A 12,900-nucleotide genomic window follows, 5' to 3' on the forward strand; every position below is an offset into this window, starting at 1 on the left:
GGTGGAGTAGACTTGATGGGCCAAATGACCTAATTCTGCTCCTAGAATTTATGAACCTATGAACTTATGAATGATTCAATGGTACTTTATTGTCACAAGTACCGAGGTACAGTGAAATTCATTTTTGTATACAATTCAGTAAATGTATCACTATACATCAGCACTTAGATACATCTTAGATAAGCATGTCAGATACAGTACAAGTGTACAGTAATAGTACACTGAGACAGTATAAAGAGTTGCCAGATTTGGTGCCATTTTCACTCCTGCCTATTAACACTTAATTCATCACTTGCCATAAGCCATCCTACAGAATATTATTAACTTTGCACATCTGTTAAACATTTGGAAAAAGGGAATAACATTGTTTCTTTACCTGTCCCCTCAGACCTTCCCTTGTTGTTGTAAAGTTAATCTTGTTGACAATAGAAGCTGCATCTGGTGGAATCGAAGGGTTCGGGTTGCGAGTTGCCAAGAATAGACGAAATTCATCATTGTAGTCAATTATTTTATCTCCAATTTGTACAACGTAGCGCGGTCCTGTCAAATAAAAATCAAATATACATGGTCAAAATGTACATGGCTTTGTATGTATATTTTAATCAAAATGTAAATGTTGTATAGATCTTCTGTCTTGCAGTTACTCAATAAGCGGGCAAAGATACTTTTACATAAGAGAAGACAGAATTCAAGCAGTAATGGAAAAATGTCAAAACTATGGATTAAAAATATAGATGCTAGAACTCTAAAAAGCTGTTTGAAAAGTTATAATGTGGAAAGAAAACCATGAAAAAGTTCAAGGAACTGAATATTCTATCAGATGATGGGGTAAGGGAGAACAGTTATAATCCTTAGTTTAGTTTATCCATAGTTTAATTTAGTTTATTGTCATGTGTCCCAAGGTACAGTGAAAAGCGTTTCTTGCGTGCTATCGAGACAGAAGAAAGACTATACATGATTACAATCGAGCTGTCCACAGTGTACAGATACAGGTTAAAGGGAATAACGATTAGTGCAAGTGCACAAACTTGAATTGAAGAATGGAAGAAACTGATGTGGAAAGGGATTGAACAGTCCCTTTGCATTTAAAAAAAAATCTGCCTGCAGAAAAATAAATAAATATTGAAGAACAAAGATAATGGCAAAGCAGTACTTCAAGTACCTATTTTCTATGTTTCTATGTTTCCATGTTTCAATAGACAATAGACAATAGACAATAGGTGCAGGAGTAGGCCATTCAGCCCTTCGAGCCAGCACCGCCATTCAATGCGATCATGGCTGATCACTCTCAATCAGTACCCCGTTCCTGCCTTCTCCCCATACCCCCTCACTCCGCTATCCTTAAGAGCTCTATCCAGCTCTCTCTTGAAAGCATCCAACGAACTGGCCTCCACTGCCTTCTGAGGCAGAGAATTCCACACCTTCACCACCCTCTGACTGAAAAAGTTCTTCCTCATCTCCGTTCTATGCTTCCAAGTTTGATACGATGTAAATGGCTAATCTTGCCCAATGTGAAATCTGGCCTGGAGATACATATTAATGGTGCCAGTTGAATGTAGATTAGAAGAGAACATATAGCAAGTTGCCATTGCTGTAGAGTGAGATAAATACTACTATGTTGTGTTCAAAACAAAATCCTTATCAATTATAAATTACTGCCAATTACTGTCAGTCACTGAAATTTAATCATGATAATCCTGTAGTTTCATTCCTTCAAAATATTAGTTCCTGTGTCAAAATTAATATATTTTTCATTTCATTTCTGTATACTTTTTCTCATTTAATCTGTTCTGCTTCCTCGTTTTTCTTTTTTACCTCTTATTTTGTACTCTTATTTACAATGATTCGAATTTCACTGTGCCTTAATTGGTACATGTGACAATAAACTGACCTTGAAACCTTGAAGGTATTTATTCACAATATGCTGGAGTAACTCAGCAGGTCAGGCAGCATCTCGGTACAGAAGGAATGGGTGACATTTCGGGTCGAGACCCTTCTTCAGACTGATGTAGAAACCTTGAATATCTCTTTCCCCCAATTTTTATTTCTGAACTCCATTATCTGATCGCTCAAGGAGATACACAATTCCTTTTCCTGTTCATTCACATCTCTGCAGTTGCATCATCAGTTCAATAAACTGATGTTAGAAGGAAGAGGAAAGACCACATTCAAACTTACCGAATAGTGAAAGGCCTGGATAGTGGATGTGGACTTTTCCTCTAGTGGGAGAGTTTAGTACCAGAGGGCACAGCCTCAAAATAAAAGGACATATTTTTAGAAAGATGAGGAGGGTGGTAAATCTGTAGAAATCATTGCCACAGATGGCTGTGGAGGCCATCATTGGGCATTTTTAAAGCAGCGATTGACAGGTTCTTGATTAGCAGGGGGGTCAAAGGTTACGGGGAGAAGGCAGGAGAATGGGTTGAGAGGGAATAATACACCAGCTATGGTTGAATGGCAGAGTAGCCTCGATGGGCAGAATGGCCCTATGATTTATGAACTGATGAACTTTTTGAACTGTAGGGTGCAGTGGAATATCTAACTAATGTCAAACACTATATTAAAAACCAAACTGCTGGAGGAACTCAGCAGGTCAGGTAGCATCTATTGAGGGAAATGGACAGGTGACGTTTCAGGTGGGGTCTCTTCTTCAGACTGATGTCCATTTTCCTCCACAGATGCTGCTTGACCTGCTGAGTTCTCCCATCAATTTGTTTTTCATTCAAGACTACAGTAGCTGTAGTTTCTCATGTCAGCAAACTCTATATGATGCTTTGTCACTGAAACAACCCCAAAACTGCACCAAAACATTGTGTGCTTCTCTTTCCACAGATGTGCCTGACTTGCTGTGTTTTTCCGACATTTTCTGTATTTATTCTATCACTTTAATTGATGTGTTCATGAAACCTAAAACTTTATCCAAAAGCAAGTCAAAATCTTACCCTGAGCAATAAGGTCCCTTCTCAGCAGTGGGTATAGTACCGCCTCAACACCATCCATCTCTTGTATGATTAGTGTCTTCCCAAAACGTACTGCCAACTCTACCGCCGTGATGAAATTAGAATCCTATACAGTTGGTCATAAGCACAAATAGTTAGGTATTTAATACGACAATCGGGTTAGGTATATAACACTGTAACTTTAAACTAAACTAATCAAACTGGAGACTATGTATATAGAGTCATACAGCATGGAAGCAGTCCCTTCGGCTCAGCTTGCCCATGCCGACCAAGGTGCCCTATCTACACTAGTCTCACTTGCCTGCATATGGCCCATATCCCTCTAATCCTTTCCTATCCATGTACCTGTCTAAATGTCTTTTAAACGGTGTTATATTTTCTGCCTCAGCCACCTCCTCTGGTAGGTCATTCCACATACCCACCGACCTCTGTGTGAAAAAGTTGCCTCTCAGATTCCTATTAAATATTTCCCCTCTCACTTTAAACCTATGTCCGCTAGTTCTTGATTCCCCATGTCTGGGTAAAAGTCTCTATGCATCTACCCCATCTATTCCCCTCATGATCTTATACACCTCTATAAGATGACCTCATCCTCCCACGCTCCCTATAGCTCAGGCCCTCAAGTCCTGGCAACATCCTCGTAAATCTTCGCTGCACTCTTTCCAGCTTGACAGCATTGTTCCTATGAAATGCGTAGCCCAGTGAAACAAACGTTCAACTTTTTGAAATGCTGTACAAAATAAAACTTACCAACATTCAAATTAGATTGTCAAAAGCTTACATGGTAAGCAGATTTCTCAGTAAAATTGTTTTCAGGATTAAATAATATGCAAATCTGCACAGCACGATTATCCCCTTCATTAGGTACTGCACATACAATTTCACAACTTCCACAATTACTTAAGTATTTCGACTAGCAGTTTTGACTAGATTGTGATAAAGATAGGTTTTGAATGAGATGAGTGTCAGTAGTGCAAATACATTATCCGTAGCATTTGAAAAGTTCCCTCCTTTACGTACTGCTGGTGCACTGCTGGTCAGAATCGCATTGTTCCCAGGGTAAAGAGGATACAGACTCCCTTTTATTGAATAGGCCTGGAGATCCTAATAAACACTCTGATGGCACAGGAGACTTTCTTGATATGAGGGCATCCCATCTAGTTAGTTCATGTCAAGTCAATCTAGCTAGAAAATGAACAAGCAAGTAAATTCAGTTTCTGTAAATTACATCTTCCCAGATGAGAAAGAGACTCGGGGCAAATTATTGTCAAGATTAGTAATAGCCGCAATTTCTTTTACAGTGTATTACAATAGCTTCCCTGCAGCAATATGTGATGTGACAGCTACAATGACCCTTACCGGACCAAAGCTGCAGCCCTGACACGCATGTACATTTGTGGGTCAAAATTCACAAAATGCCATTAGTTGAGGGCATGAGCTTTACACAATCTTTCTAGCTATTGTTATTACTCTGTATGATTGTCAGTTGTTGTTTCTATGTCACAAAAATCTACAGGAAATTATGTAGTAGATGATAAAGATGGGCTTGTAAATAAAGGCTTATAAATAGCATTAATAGTCTTTAAAAAAGAAACCATTTAGTCTGAAGATGGAAATGTTGAAAATAAGAGATAGACCCTATTGATAACCCAATGGTCGATAATAATAGATTTCTTGTTGATATAAAAGCTTGTAAGTAAACCATTTAGTCTGAAGATAGAAAAAAAAAGAAAATAAGAGTAGACCATTTGAGTTTACTCTGCCAGCAAGGATAGCTTATCCTCCTTCTTGATGTCTTATTCCTGCTCTCATCCCATACCCCTTGATGATTTTCTGTCGAGAAATTTTCTTTCTTGTATATATTCAGCAAGTTGGTCTCTGAATTAAGAAATGTCTCCTCAACTCTGTCCTATGGCACTGTAATCTGAAGCTGTCCAGCAGAGGAAACATTCTCCCCACATCCTGTATATCTAGCCCTGAAGAAATTTGCAATTACATCCTTTCCCATTCTTCTAAATCCTGGTGAATAAAAACCTAATTTCTCCTCATATGGCAATCTTGCTATCCCAGGAGAAAGTCTGGTTCCGCTTCAGTATACCCCTCTATGGCAGGAAGATATTTTCTTGGGTAAACAGATCAAAATACGCACAATGATCCAATAGCAATGATGCAGCAATTCCCCTTGGAAAGAGGCAAAAGTGAAGTGGTGCAAATACTTCCAATCTGAAATAGAATATGCTGTAAATATTGGCCAAGTGCTGGGAAACAGAATTAATATAGCCAGACACTTGATGACTGGACTGTACACACTGAAGGGCCTGCTTCCATACTTCATGATTGTATTGTTAAGCGCTAAATACTGCACAATCTAGCCAAATAATGAAAGCAGGGGCTGCCAAAATAAGAGTGTCACTGGGATCTAGAGCGTAAGTAGGAAGAGATGCAGGCTAAAGGGCAGGTGGAGTAAGGGGAGTGGGAGGACAAGGCAGGCTACTGAATACCAACCACCTAATTTCCCAATACAGAAGTGTGGAGAGGGCATAGATTGATATTCAGGATACCTTCACATGCTTTTCATAAGGAACCTGTAAATCATACTCTCCATCAGGTGACACTTCCACACATCAACCCACAGCAATATAATTCACTAGTGATTGGGGCCAGATGACACAGTAATCTGTCATATTGCAGGACCACCTTTGCCAGTCGTAATGAATCAATTAAAGAATTCCATATCCAATGACTTAAATTACTGATGGTGTGCACTCACCATAGCATTGTGAGGATATTAAAAAATATTTTTGTATTGTTCCTTTGTTATCACTTGGAGGTGATAAGCTATGGCCACCTCTTGGCCCCTCTTCCTGTGGTGGTCCTCAGGCCTCCCATCCAGCTCCATGAAGAGGTTCTATCTCCTGCTACATATAGCTCTAATAAAGACATCGCTGTTGTTTTAAAAGAGAACTGGGGGCTCCTTTCTTCCTCCTCCTTTGTGGCCAAAGTATGTATTGCTACTCTCCAGCTGCCATGATGAACAAGAGGTTATCATCCAAATTCAACAAACTGTTAGAGCTTGTGCTCAATTGAGCCTTGGCCCTCCAGAACCATGCAGATCCCATTTTAGCACATTATTTTTGTAACCCAGCCTAATGCTGTTAGGCTGGGTTACACCTGTGTACTACCCAGTCTAATTAGTCCCTTATTTTCTGAGCCCATTTGTTCAGTTTAGTTTAAAGATACAGCATGGGAACAGGCCCCATGGCCCATTGAGTCCACAGCAAACTCTTTTGAGTAAATTCCGTAATTGTTTGTAGTGATGCAATTGGCCATTACCAATGTACACAAAGCTCCAAAAGGGTGAAATCCATTTTTTAGGCAATAGTATTCTTTATAAAAATAAAATAAAATACATTTTGGAATAAGCATTGCCATCATCAGCAAAGGCAATGGCCTCAAAAAATTCCATCTGCAATAATTCACTAACTCCACCAACACTGCACAGTAACAACAGTTCATACCATCTACAGATGGACTTTGGCAACCCACCAATTCTCCTTAGACAGCACCTTCCAAACCATGACCTCTACCAGCTGGAAGGACAACACCAGTAAAATTATGGGAACATCACCCCAAGGAAGCTCCCCCCCCAAGCAACACGCCATTCTGATTTGGAAAGCTATCACCATCCCTTCAACGTCGCTGGGTCAAAATCCTGGAAGTCTCTCCATAACTGCACTGTGGGTGCACCCACATCTCAAGCAATGAAGAAGGAAGCTCACCACCATTTTCTTAATAGGAGCCTGAGGGGCAACATTTTACATAAGATTTGCAGGGTATATGGAACGAACTGCCTGAGGAGGTAGTTGAGGCAGGTACTATCACAATGTTTAAAAAACATTTCAACAGGTACATGGATTGGATAGGTTTAGAGGGATATGGGCCAAATGTAGGCAGGTGGGTCTAGTGTGGATGGGACATATTTGGTGGCGTGGGCAAGTTGGACCGAAGGGCCTGTTTCCACTCTGTATCACACTGACTATAACTCTTTAATTCTAACTCTTCTCAAAGCCAATTAGGAATGAACATTTAAATACCAGCTCAGCCCGAGCAACCCACACCCCTCGATTGAATAAAAAAAATTAAATCTGCTCAATGAGTTAGAGCAATCTATATAGTGGGCATTTAACTTTTCACAACATCAACTGCCTTGGGGATTCTATGGTATCCAGAACAGTGATGACTGAATAAAGACTGAAAATCTTTGCACAAATAAAATACTAAATAAAAAGTTAAATTTTCATCTCTACCTTTCAAAATAGTTTACAGAGAGAAAGGAAAATTGGGAAATAAATCAGAAATTATCTAACTTAAGTATCCTGAACAAACAAAATATGATTTTACAAGAAGATGTGTTTTTTGAGATATTTACTTGATCGGATAAGATTTCTCAGAGAAAATATTTTTGAGCTTGAATAGATTGTGAAAAGATATAGAAATATTTTGTGTGAGCCAGCTAGTTAAGGTGAATGTTAATTTGTCTACTACCCCTTAAAGTTCACCTTCATCTTTTAAATGGGAGCAGCACAATGACATAGCTTGTAGATGTTGTTGAAATGGAGTTTACATATTCTCCCCGTGACCACATGGATTTCCTCCAGGTGCTCTGGTTTCCTTCAACATCCCAAAGACGTGTGGGTTTCTAGGTTAAATGATCACTGTAAATTGTCCCTTGTAAGTACAGGAGAGTTTGTATCTAGGGGTGGTTGCTAAGAATGTGGGGGAATAAAAAGATGGGTTTAATGTTAGATTCAAGCAAAATGCATGGTCGACTCTGGGCACAGACTCAATAGGCTAAAACGCCTGTTTCTTGCTGTATCTCTCTAATGTACCATGTACATAAGAGGCCTATTGTCCATTCTTAATTGGCTTTGAGATGTAATGTACGTTGTTCCAATTTTGCCTGTTACTCATGTGATGTTTGGCCCAACATGGGGGAGAGCAAGCCCAGGCTATCTGAGGCAATGTACTGGAGATCTTGATGGAAGAAATTGAAAAATCGAGAGAAATCACCAATCAACAGAAGGGTAGGATATCCCTTTTTACAAGTTTGGAAGGCGCTTGAAGCAGGTCAGTGCGAGAAATCAAGCTGCAAGACCCAATAATGTGCAACAAGACATTCATGCTATGTGTTTGGTCCTGATCAATGCATCTTCAAATGTTATATCCTCAAGTGTACCATCAGCCACAGCAGTGATGACTGAATACTGACATTTTTCCCAAAAAACAATAAACTAAGTAAAAAATGTAATATTCATCTGCCTTTTAAAATATTTTACAGGGAAAGAAAAAAAATGGAAACAAATATAAAATTATGGAACTTAAGTATCCTGAACAAACAGTCTATGATTTTACAAGAATCAATTAACTTAGCTGTCAGCAACTCTATCAATTGTTTGGCAGTAGATGATAATGGACAAATACGTAGGTTGCTTCACTGTACAGTACATATTTTTCAAGTTCTTCCAAGGATCTTGAGTTACCTTTATGATCCAAGTGTCGCTGTCTACCTTTTATACATTATATAAAATAATTGACTGTCAACATCGCAAGAATGAATACCTGTTGGTTAATAACTTCTAGACGTGCCTCCTTCAGGTGACGCTTTAACCATTCAGTGGCGCGTGAAGAGGGATCTATTAAGAATGGACATACTTTACTCTGTGAAAAGAAAAGCAGTATTGTTATCAAAAAATCATTTGGAAAGAGGAAGTAAAACATAAGCATTTTTGAAGACATGTTAATGCAGCAAAGATAAGCTCATTATTTCTCTGTGCTACTAAGTTGGCAACTATCACAACTGAAAATGGAAAAACATATTTAATCTATTATAATACTTTATCAATTAACGTATGCATCGATGTGTAATTTGCTTGGCTAATTCAAAGTCCCTGAGCTATATTTTTTATTTGACAAAAGTTTAAGCAAAACTCAACAAACTGCTATAATTGATTGTTGATCTCAGCATAACATTAATCTTTTGTATTTAAGACCTGTAAACTAGCTTCCATGTGTTGTAATCAAGATATTTAAATATACAAATAAAATATCATAAAAATACATCTATAATTTGTTAATAATTAATATTTACCTATAATTTAGAGCTAATGAATGCTTTACAAACTAAATAATAAATGATATAAACTTATGCAATCTAATATACTTTCAATAAAATTGATACCTCCACTGTGTTTTCACTAGATATAAACGTTCCATGATAATAAATGTTTGTAAAGATATTTCAATCAAATGAAACACATGGTGAATTAAAATATCGCAGAACTGTAAACACTGAATGACTACAACTGTCAATAGACATAACTATCTGGCTGCTGAGGTAACCACACCTTATACTACAAATTGAATAGATATTCATCTTGCAGCAGCTTCAAGATCAGAAATGTTATGTCTCCAACTAAAAATAATGTCAGTTTTTATAACGTGCAAAGTGGATTTGTTGCATTGGAAGCAAGTCATTCATATATGAAATGACAAAATACAGATCATTTCAAATAAACAGGATCAAGTTACAAATGGATCATTTTGGCTACAAGGAAAATTGTTGAAGTCAGAGAAGAATACAAATGTAACAAACTTCTATTGTAAAAAATTTAAAGCCATTGGTCCACTGCGAAGAGTGAATGCTGAAATTCTAAAAGGTATGACCAATATTACAGAAATAATATATTCAGCCAATACAGCAGTAATACCTTTGAAGTAGAAAGCAGAATAAAGAGCAAAGAATTTTAAAATAGAGATATGATTACCTAACAGAACAAGCAACCAAAAGAAAGTTTTAATCCCATCCTAGTAGCTGGATAAAATCAACACTTAGACTGTACTATATTTTGAATTATAGTTTTAGTTTAGTTTAGTTTAGAGATACAGCGCAGAAAGAGACCCTTCGGCCCACCGAGTCCACACTGACCAGTACTCCCCACACATGAACACTATCCTACACACACTAGGGACAATATTTTATATTTATACCAAGTCAATTAACCTACAAACCTGCACTTCTTTGGAGTGTGGGAGGAAACCGAAGATCTCGGAGAAAACCCATGAAGGTCACGGGGAGAACGTACAAACCCCGTAATCGGGATCAAACCCGGGTCTCCGGCGCTGCAAGCACTGTAATGCAGCAACTCTACCGCTGCGCCACAGTGCCGCCCTCCCGCTGCACCACTGTGCCGTCCCCATAGTAGAAATAATGAAGGGATAAGTACTTGATTGTGTTTAAAAAAATGTTATCTATTAAATTCCCCGCATACTTTGGTCAGTGAAAGATTAATTTAGGATTATTAGTTAGGGAACCATGTTGTACTGGGATCATCTGCGCATCCCCAGATGGATGGTTCTCTGAAATGATGGTTGGACAAGCAAGTGCTGTGGCTCGCACCAATGAAAGGCTTTCAGCAAGCAGGTTGCTCCATGTGGGTAATAAAGGCAATCTTCAACAACACTCCAGAGAGCAAAGCAAGCACCCTAAACATTCATGCCCTCCACCAGTTGCAATGATGGCCACTAAATGCACTATACATTCCCACTTGAACAAGTCTAAAACCACCTCACAAACCCATAACCTCCAACTAACAAAGGCAAGGCCAACAAATACCTACTGTTCCCCTTGAATTCACACACCATCCAAACTCAGGAATATATTGCTGGTCCTTCATAGTCACCAGGTATAAATTCAACCTGAAACGTCACTTCTCCAGAGATACTGCCTGATGCACTGAGTTACCCCAGCACTTTGTGTCTGTTTTTGTAAACCAGCATCTGCAGTTCCTTGTATCCTCCACAAATTCTAGAATTCCCTCCCCAACAGCAACTTTCATCAAGAGGACTGCAGAAGTCTAAAGCGGTGCCTTACCACCACCTTAGCACACATAATCAAGGATGAGAAACAAACACTGACCTCGCCGGAAACACCTTAGCCCAGACAAATGAATAAATAAAATCCTGCCCTCTTTGTATGGAAAAGTAACTGTAACTTCAATACTGCATTGCATTTCTGTTTTCTCAAGGGCAAAAAACGTTGAAATTCATTTTTACCATTTTTATCTTCGGTATAAACCAGCATTCGCAGAAAGATGTTATCGCTAAAGAATAAACGTAACATTCCAATGTTTGTAATCAAGGAAAGCAAGTGTGTTAAAGTACCTGCAAAATGACTAGAGCATTCTCTACGGACAGGTCATCAGAAGGTAATCCTTCACTCTTCCATATCAACTGCTCACTTTCAGTGCAGAGGAAACGACGGAGATCGAATTCTATGCAAATACAAAGGCACAGCCATGTGGTCCATGGTTTGTTACATTTTCTAAATACATCTTATCTCATCCAGCCCTCCCCTCAAACAACCATTATTAAAGTCCCCATTTTCCCCACCTTCCAACCTGCTCTAGACACAAAAAGCTGGAGTAACTCAGTGGGACAGGCAGCATCTCTGAAGAGAAGAGACTCTTCTTCAGACTGGTTAGGGATAAGGGAAAAGAGAGATATTGACAATGATGTAGAGAGATAAAGAACAATGAATGGAAGATATGCAAAATAGTAACGATGGTAAAGAGTTACTCCAGCTTTTCGCGCCTATCTTAGGTTTAAACCAGCATCTGCAGTTCCTTCCTACACATTCCAACTTGCTATGCTTCATGTTCAACAGAAATGCTCTAACATTTTCAACAACAAATACATCAAATATACCAGCTCCTATTCTTTATGTTTATCTACTATCAGAACTTCTCGAGCTCCTCGTGTCATTGTTCCGTTTATTGGTCATGGTAAGAATTGTAAGAAAAACACTTGACTCAGCAAAAGATATAATGAAGAAGAGGAGGAGGAAATGAATGACAACTAAAGAGTTGCTACCCTAGTTTTGCAAAGGGATACTTTTCTTTGCACAGTGGTGAGAATGTAATTGCTGTTTATTCTCAGCTGGCACATATAAGCATATAATGAGATGATTAATAAATATCCACAGTCACAGTGCTGGCTCTATGGTTAAGCTCTCCAATTCATCTCATCACCCTGTTCTTTTCCTATTATCCTAGAATTATTTATTCAAAATATTAAAATGTATAAATGGAGGTCTTTCTTTAATTTATTCAAATTTTCAAACTTATTGTTGAATTTGATGCTTTTAAGCAACATAGTCCAAACCATACTAACAACACATACAAGAAAGATTTTCTATTTTGCCTCTAGTTCTCTGAACAATCATCTTAAATCTCTGTATTACAGTTATTGAACTCTCTTTCACTGGATATAATTTTCCCTAGATTACTTATCAAAACTATTCATGATTTTGGATACATCAGAATCTTCCCATATATGCCTCCTCTCAGTTAGGCTAATTCTAGTTAATTATATCTAAAAAATGGAACAAGCAATGCTTATGAACGAACTGCTACACAGGATCCTAGTCAAAAGGAGCAATAAGTAATACTTCCATCTGACAGCAGGTGCTTAAATGTAGTCGCAACATGTCCTTATTTCTGACAATGATAGGCTATGTAGCGAGACTACATGATGAATAAAAACTATTTACTTCCCCATGTTCAGGATAACTGCCTATGTATGCCATTGAATATCGAAAAATTTAGTTTAAGTGACTCAATAATTTTGCATCGTTTAAATGATAAATTTACTCTTAAAGTAATGGAATCTCTAATGGCTTATTAGTACTTACTAGTAAGTAATGGTTCAGCACAGTAATTTATAAGCACAATATTTTAAAGCCATCTGTTTGAAAATGTTGGTAACAATTTAACACAAAAAACAAGCAGTTTATTTTATTCTTTCTGGTTTCTGGAATAATATTTAATCATATTTAATTTAAATATTGTATATAATGTATTTATAATTTATATTATTTTATAGT

At 38.0% G+C, this 12,900-nt stretch overlaps 1 protein-coding gene across 2 annotated transcripts in view; it reads right to left on the reverse strand.

The window, feature by feature from the left end:
* dync2h1 (dynein cytoplasmic 2 heavy chain 1) overlaps positions 1–12,900 on the reverse strand; it is a 310,791-nt gene that overhangs the window by 168,574 nt on the left and 129,317 nt on the right. For both annotated transcript variants that reach the window (XM_078402527.1, XM_078402526.1), the window contains exons 64-67: positions 11,181–11,290; positions 8,580–8,678; positions 2,943–3,066; positions 377–540 (exon numbers count right to left, since the gene is read on the reverse strand). In XM_078402527.1, coding sequence (XP_078258653.1) covers positions 377–540; positions 2,943–3,066; positions 8,580–8,678; positions 11,181–11,290 — 497 coding nt within the window. The remainder of the gene's footprint in view (positions 1–376; positions 541–2,942; positions 3,067–8,579; positions 8,679–11,180; positions 11,291–12,900) is intronic.

The sequence above is a fragment of the Rhinoraja longicauda genome, chromosome 7 (assembly GCF_053455715.1).
Source record: "Rhinoraja longicauda isolate Sanriku21f chromosome 7, sRhiLon1.1, whole genome shotgun sequence".
Taxonomy (NCBI): Eukaryota; Metazoa; Chordata; class Chondrichthyes; order Rajiformes; family Arhynchobatidae; genus Rhinoraja; species Rhinoraja longicauda.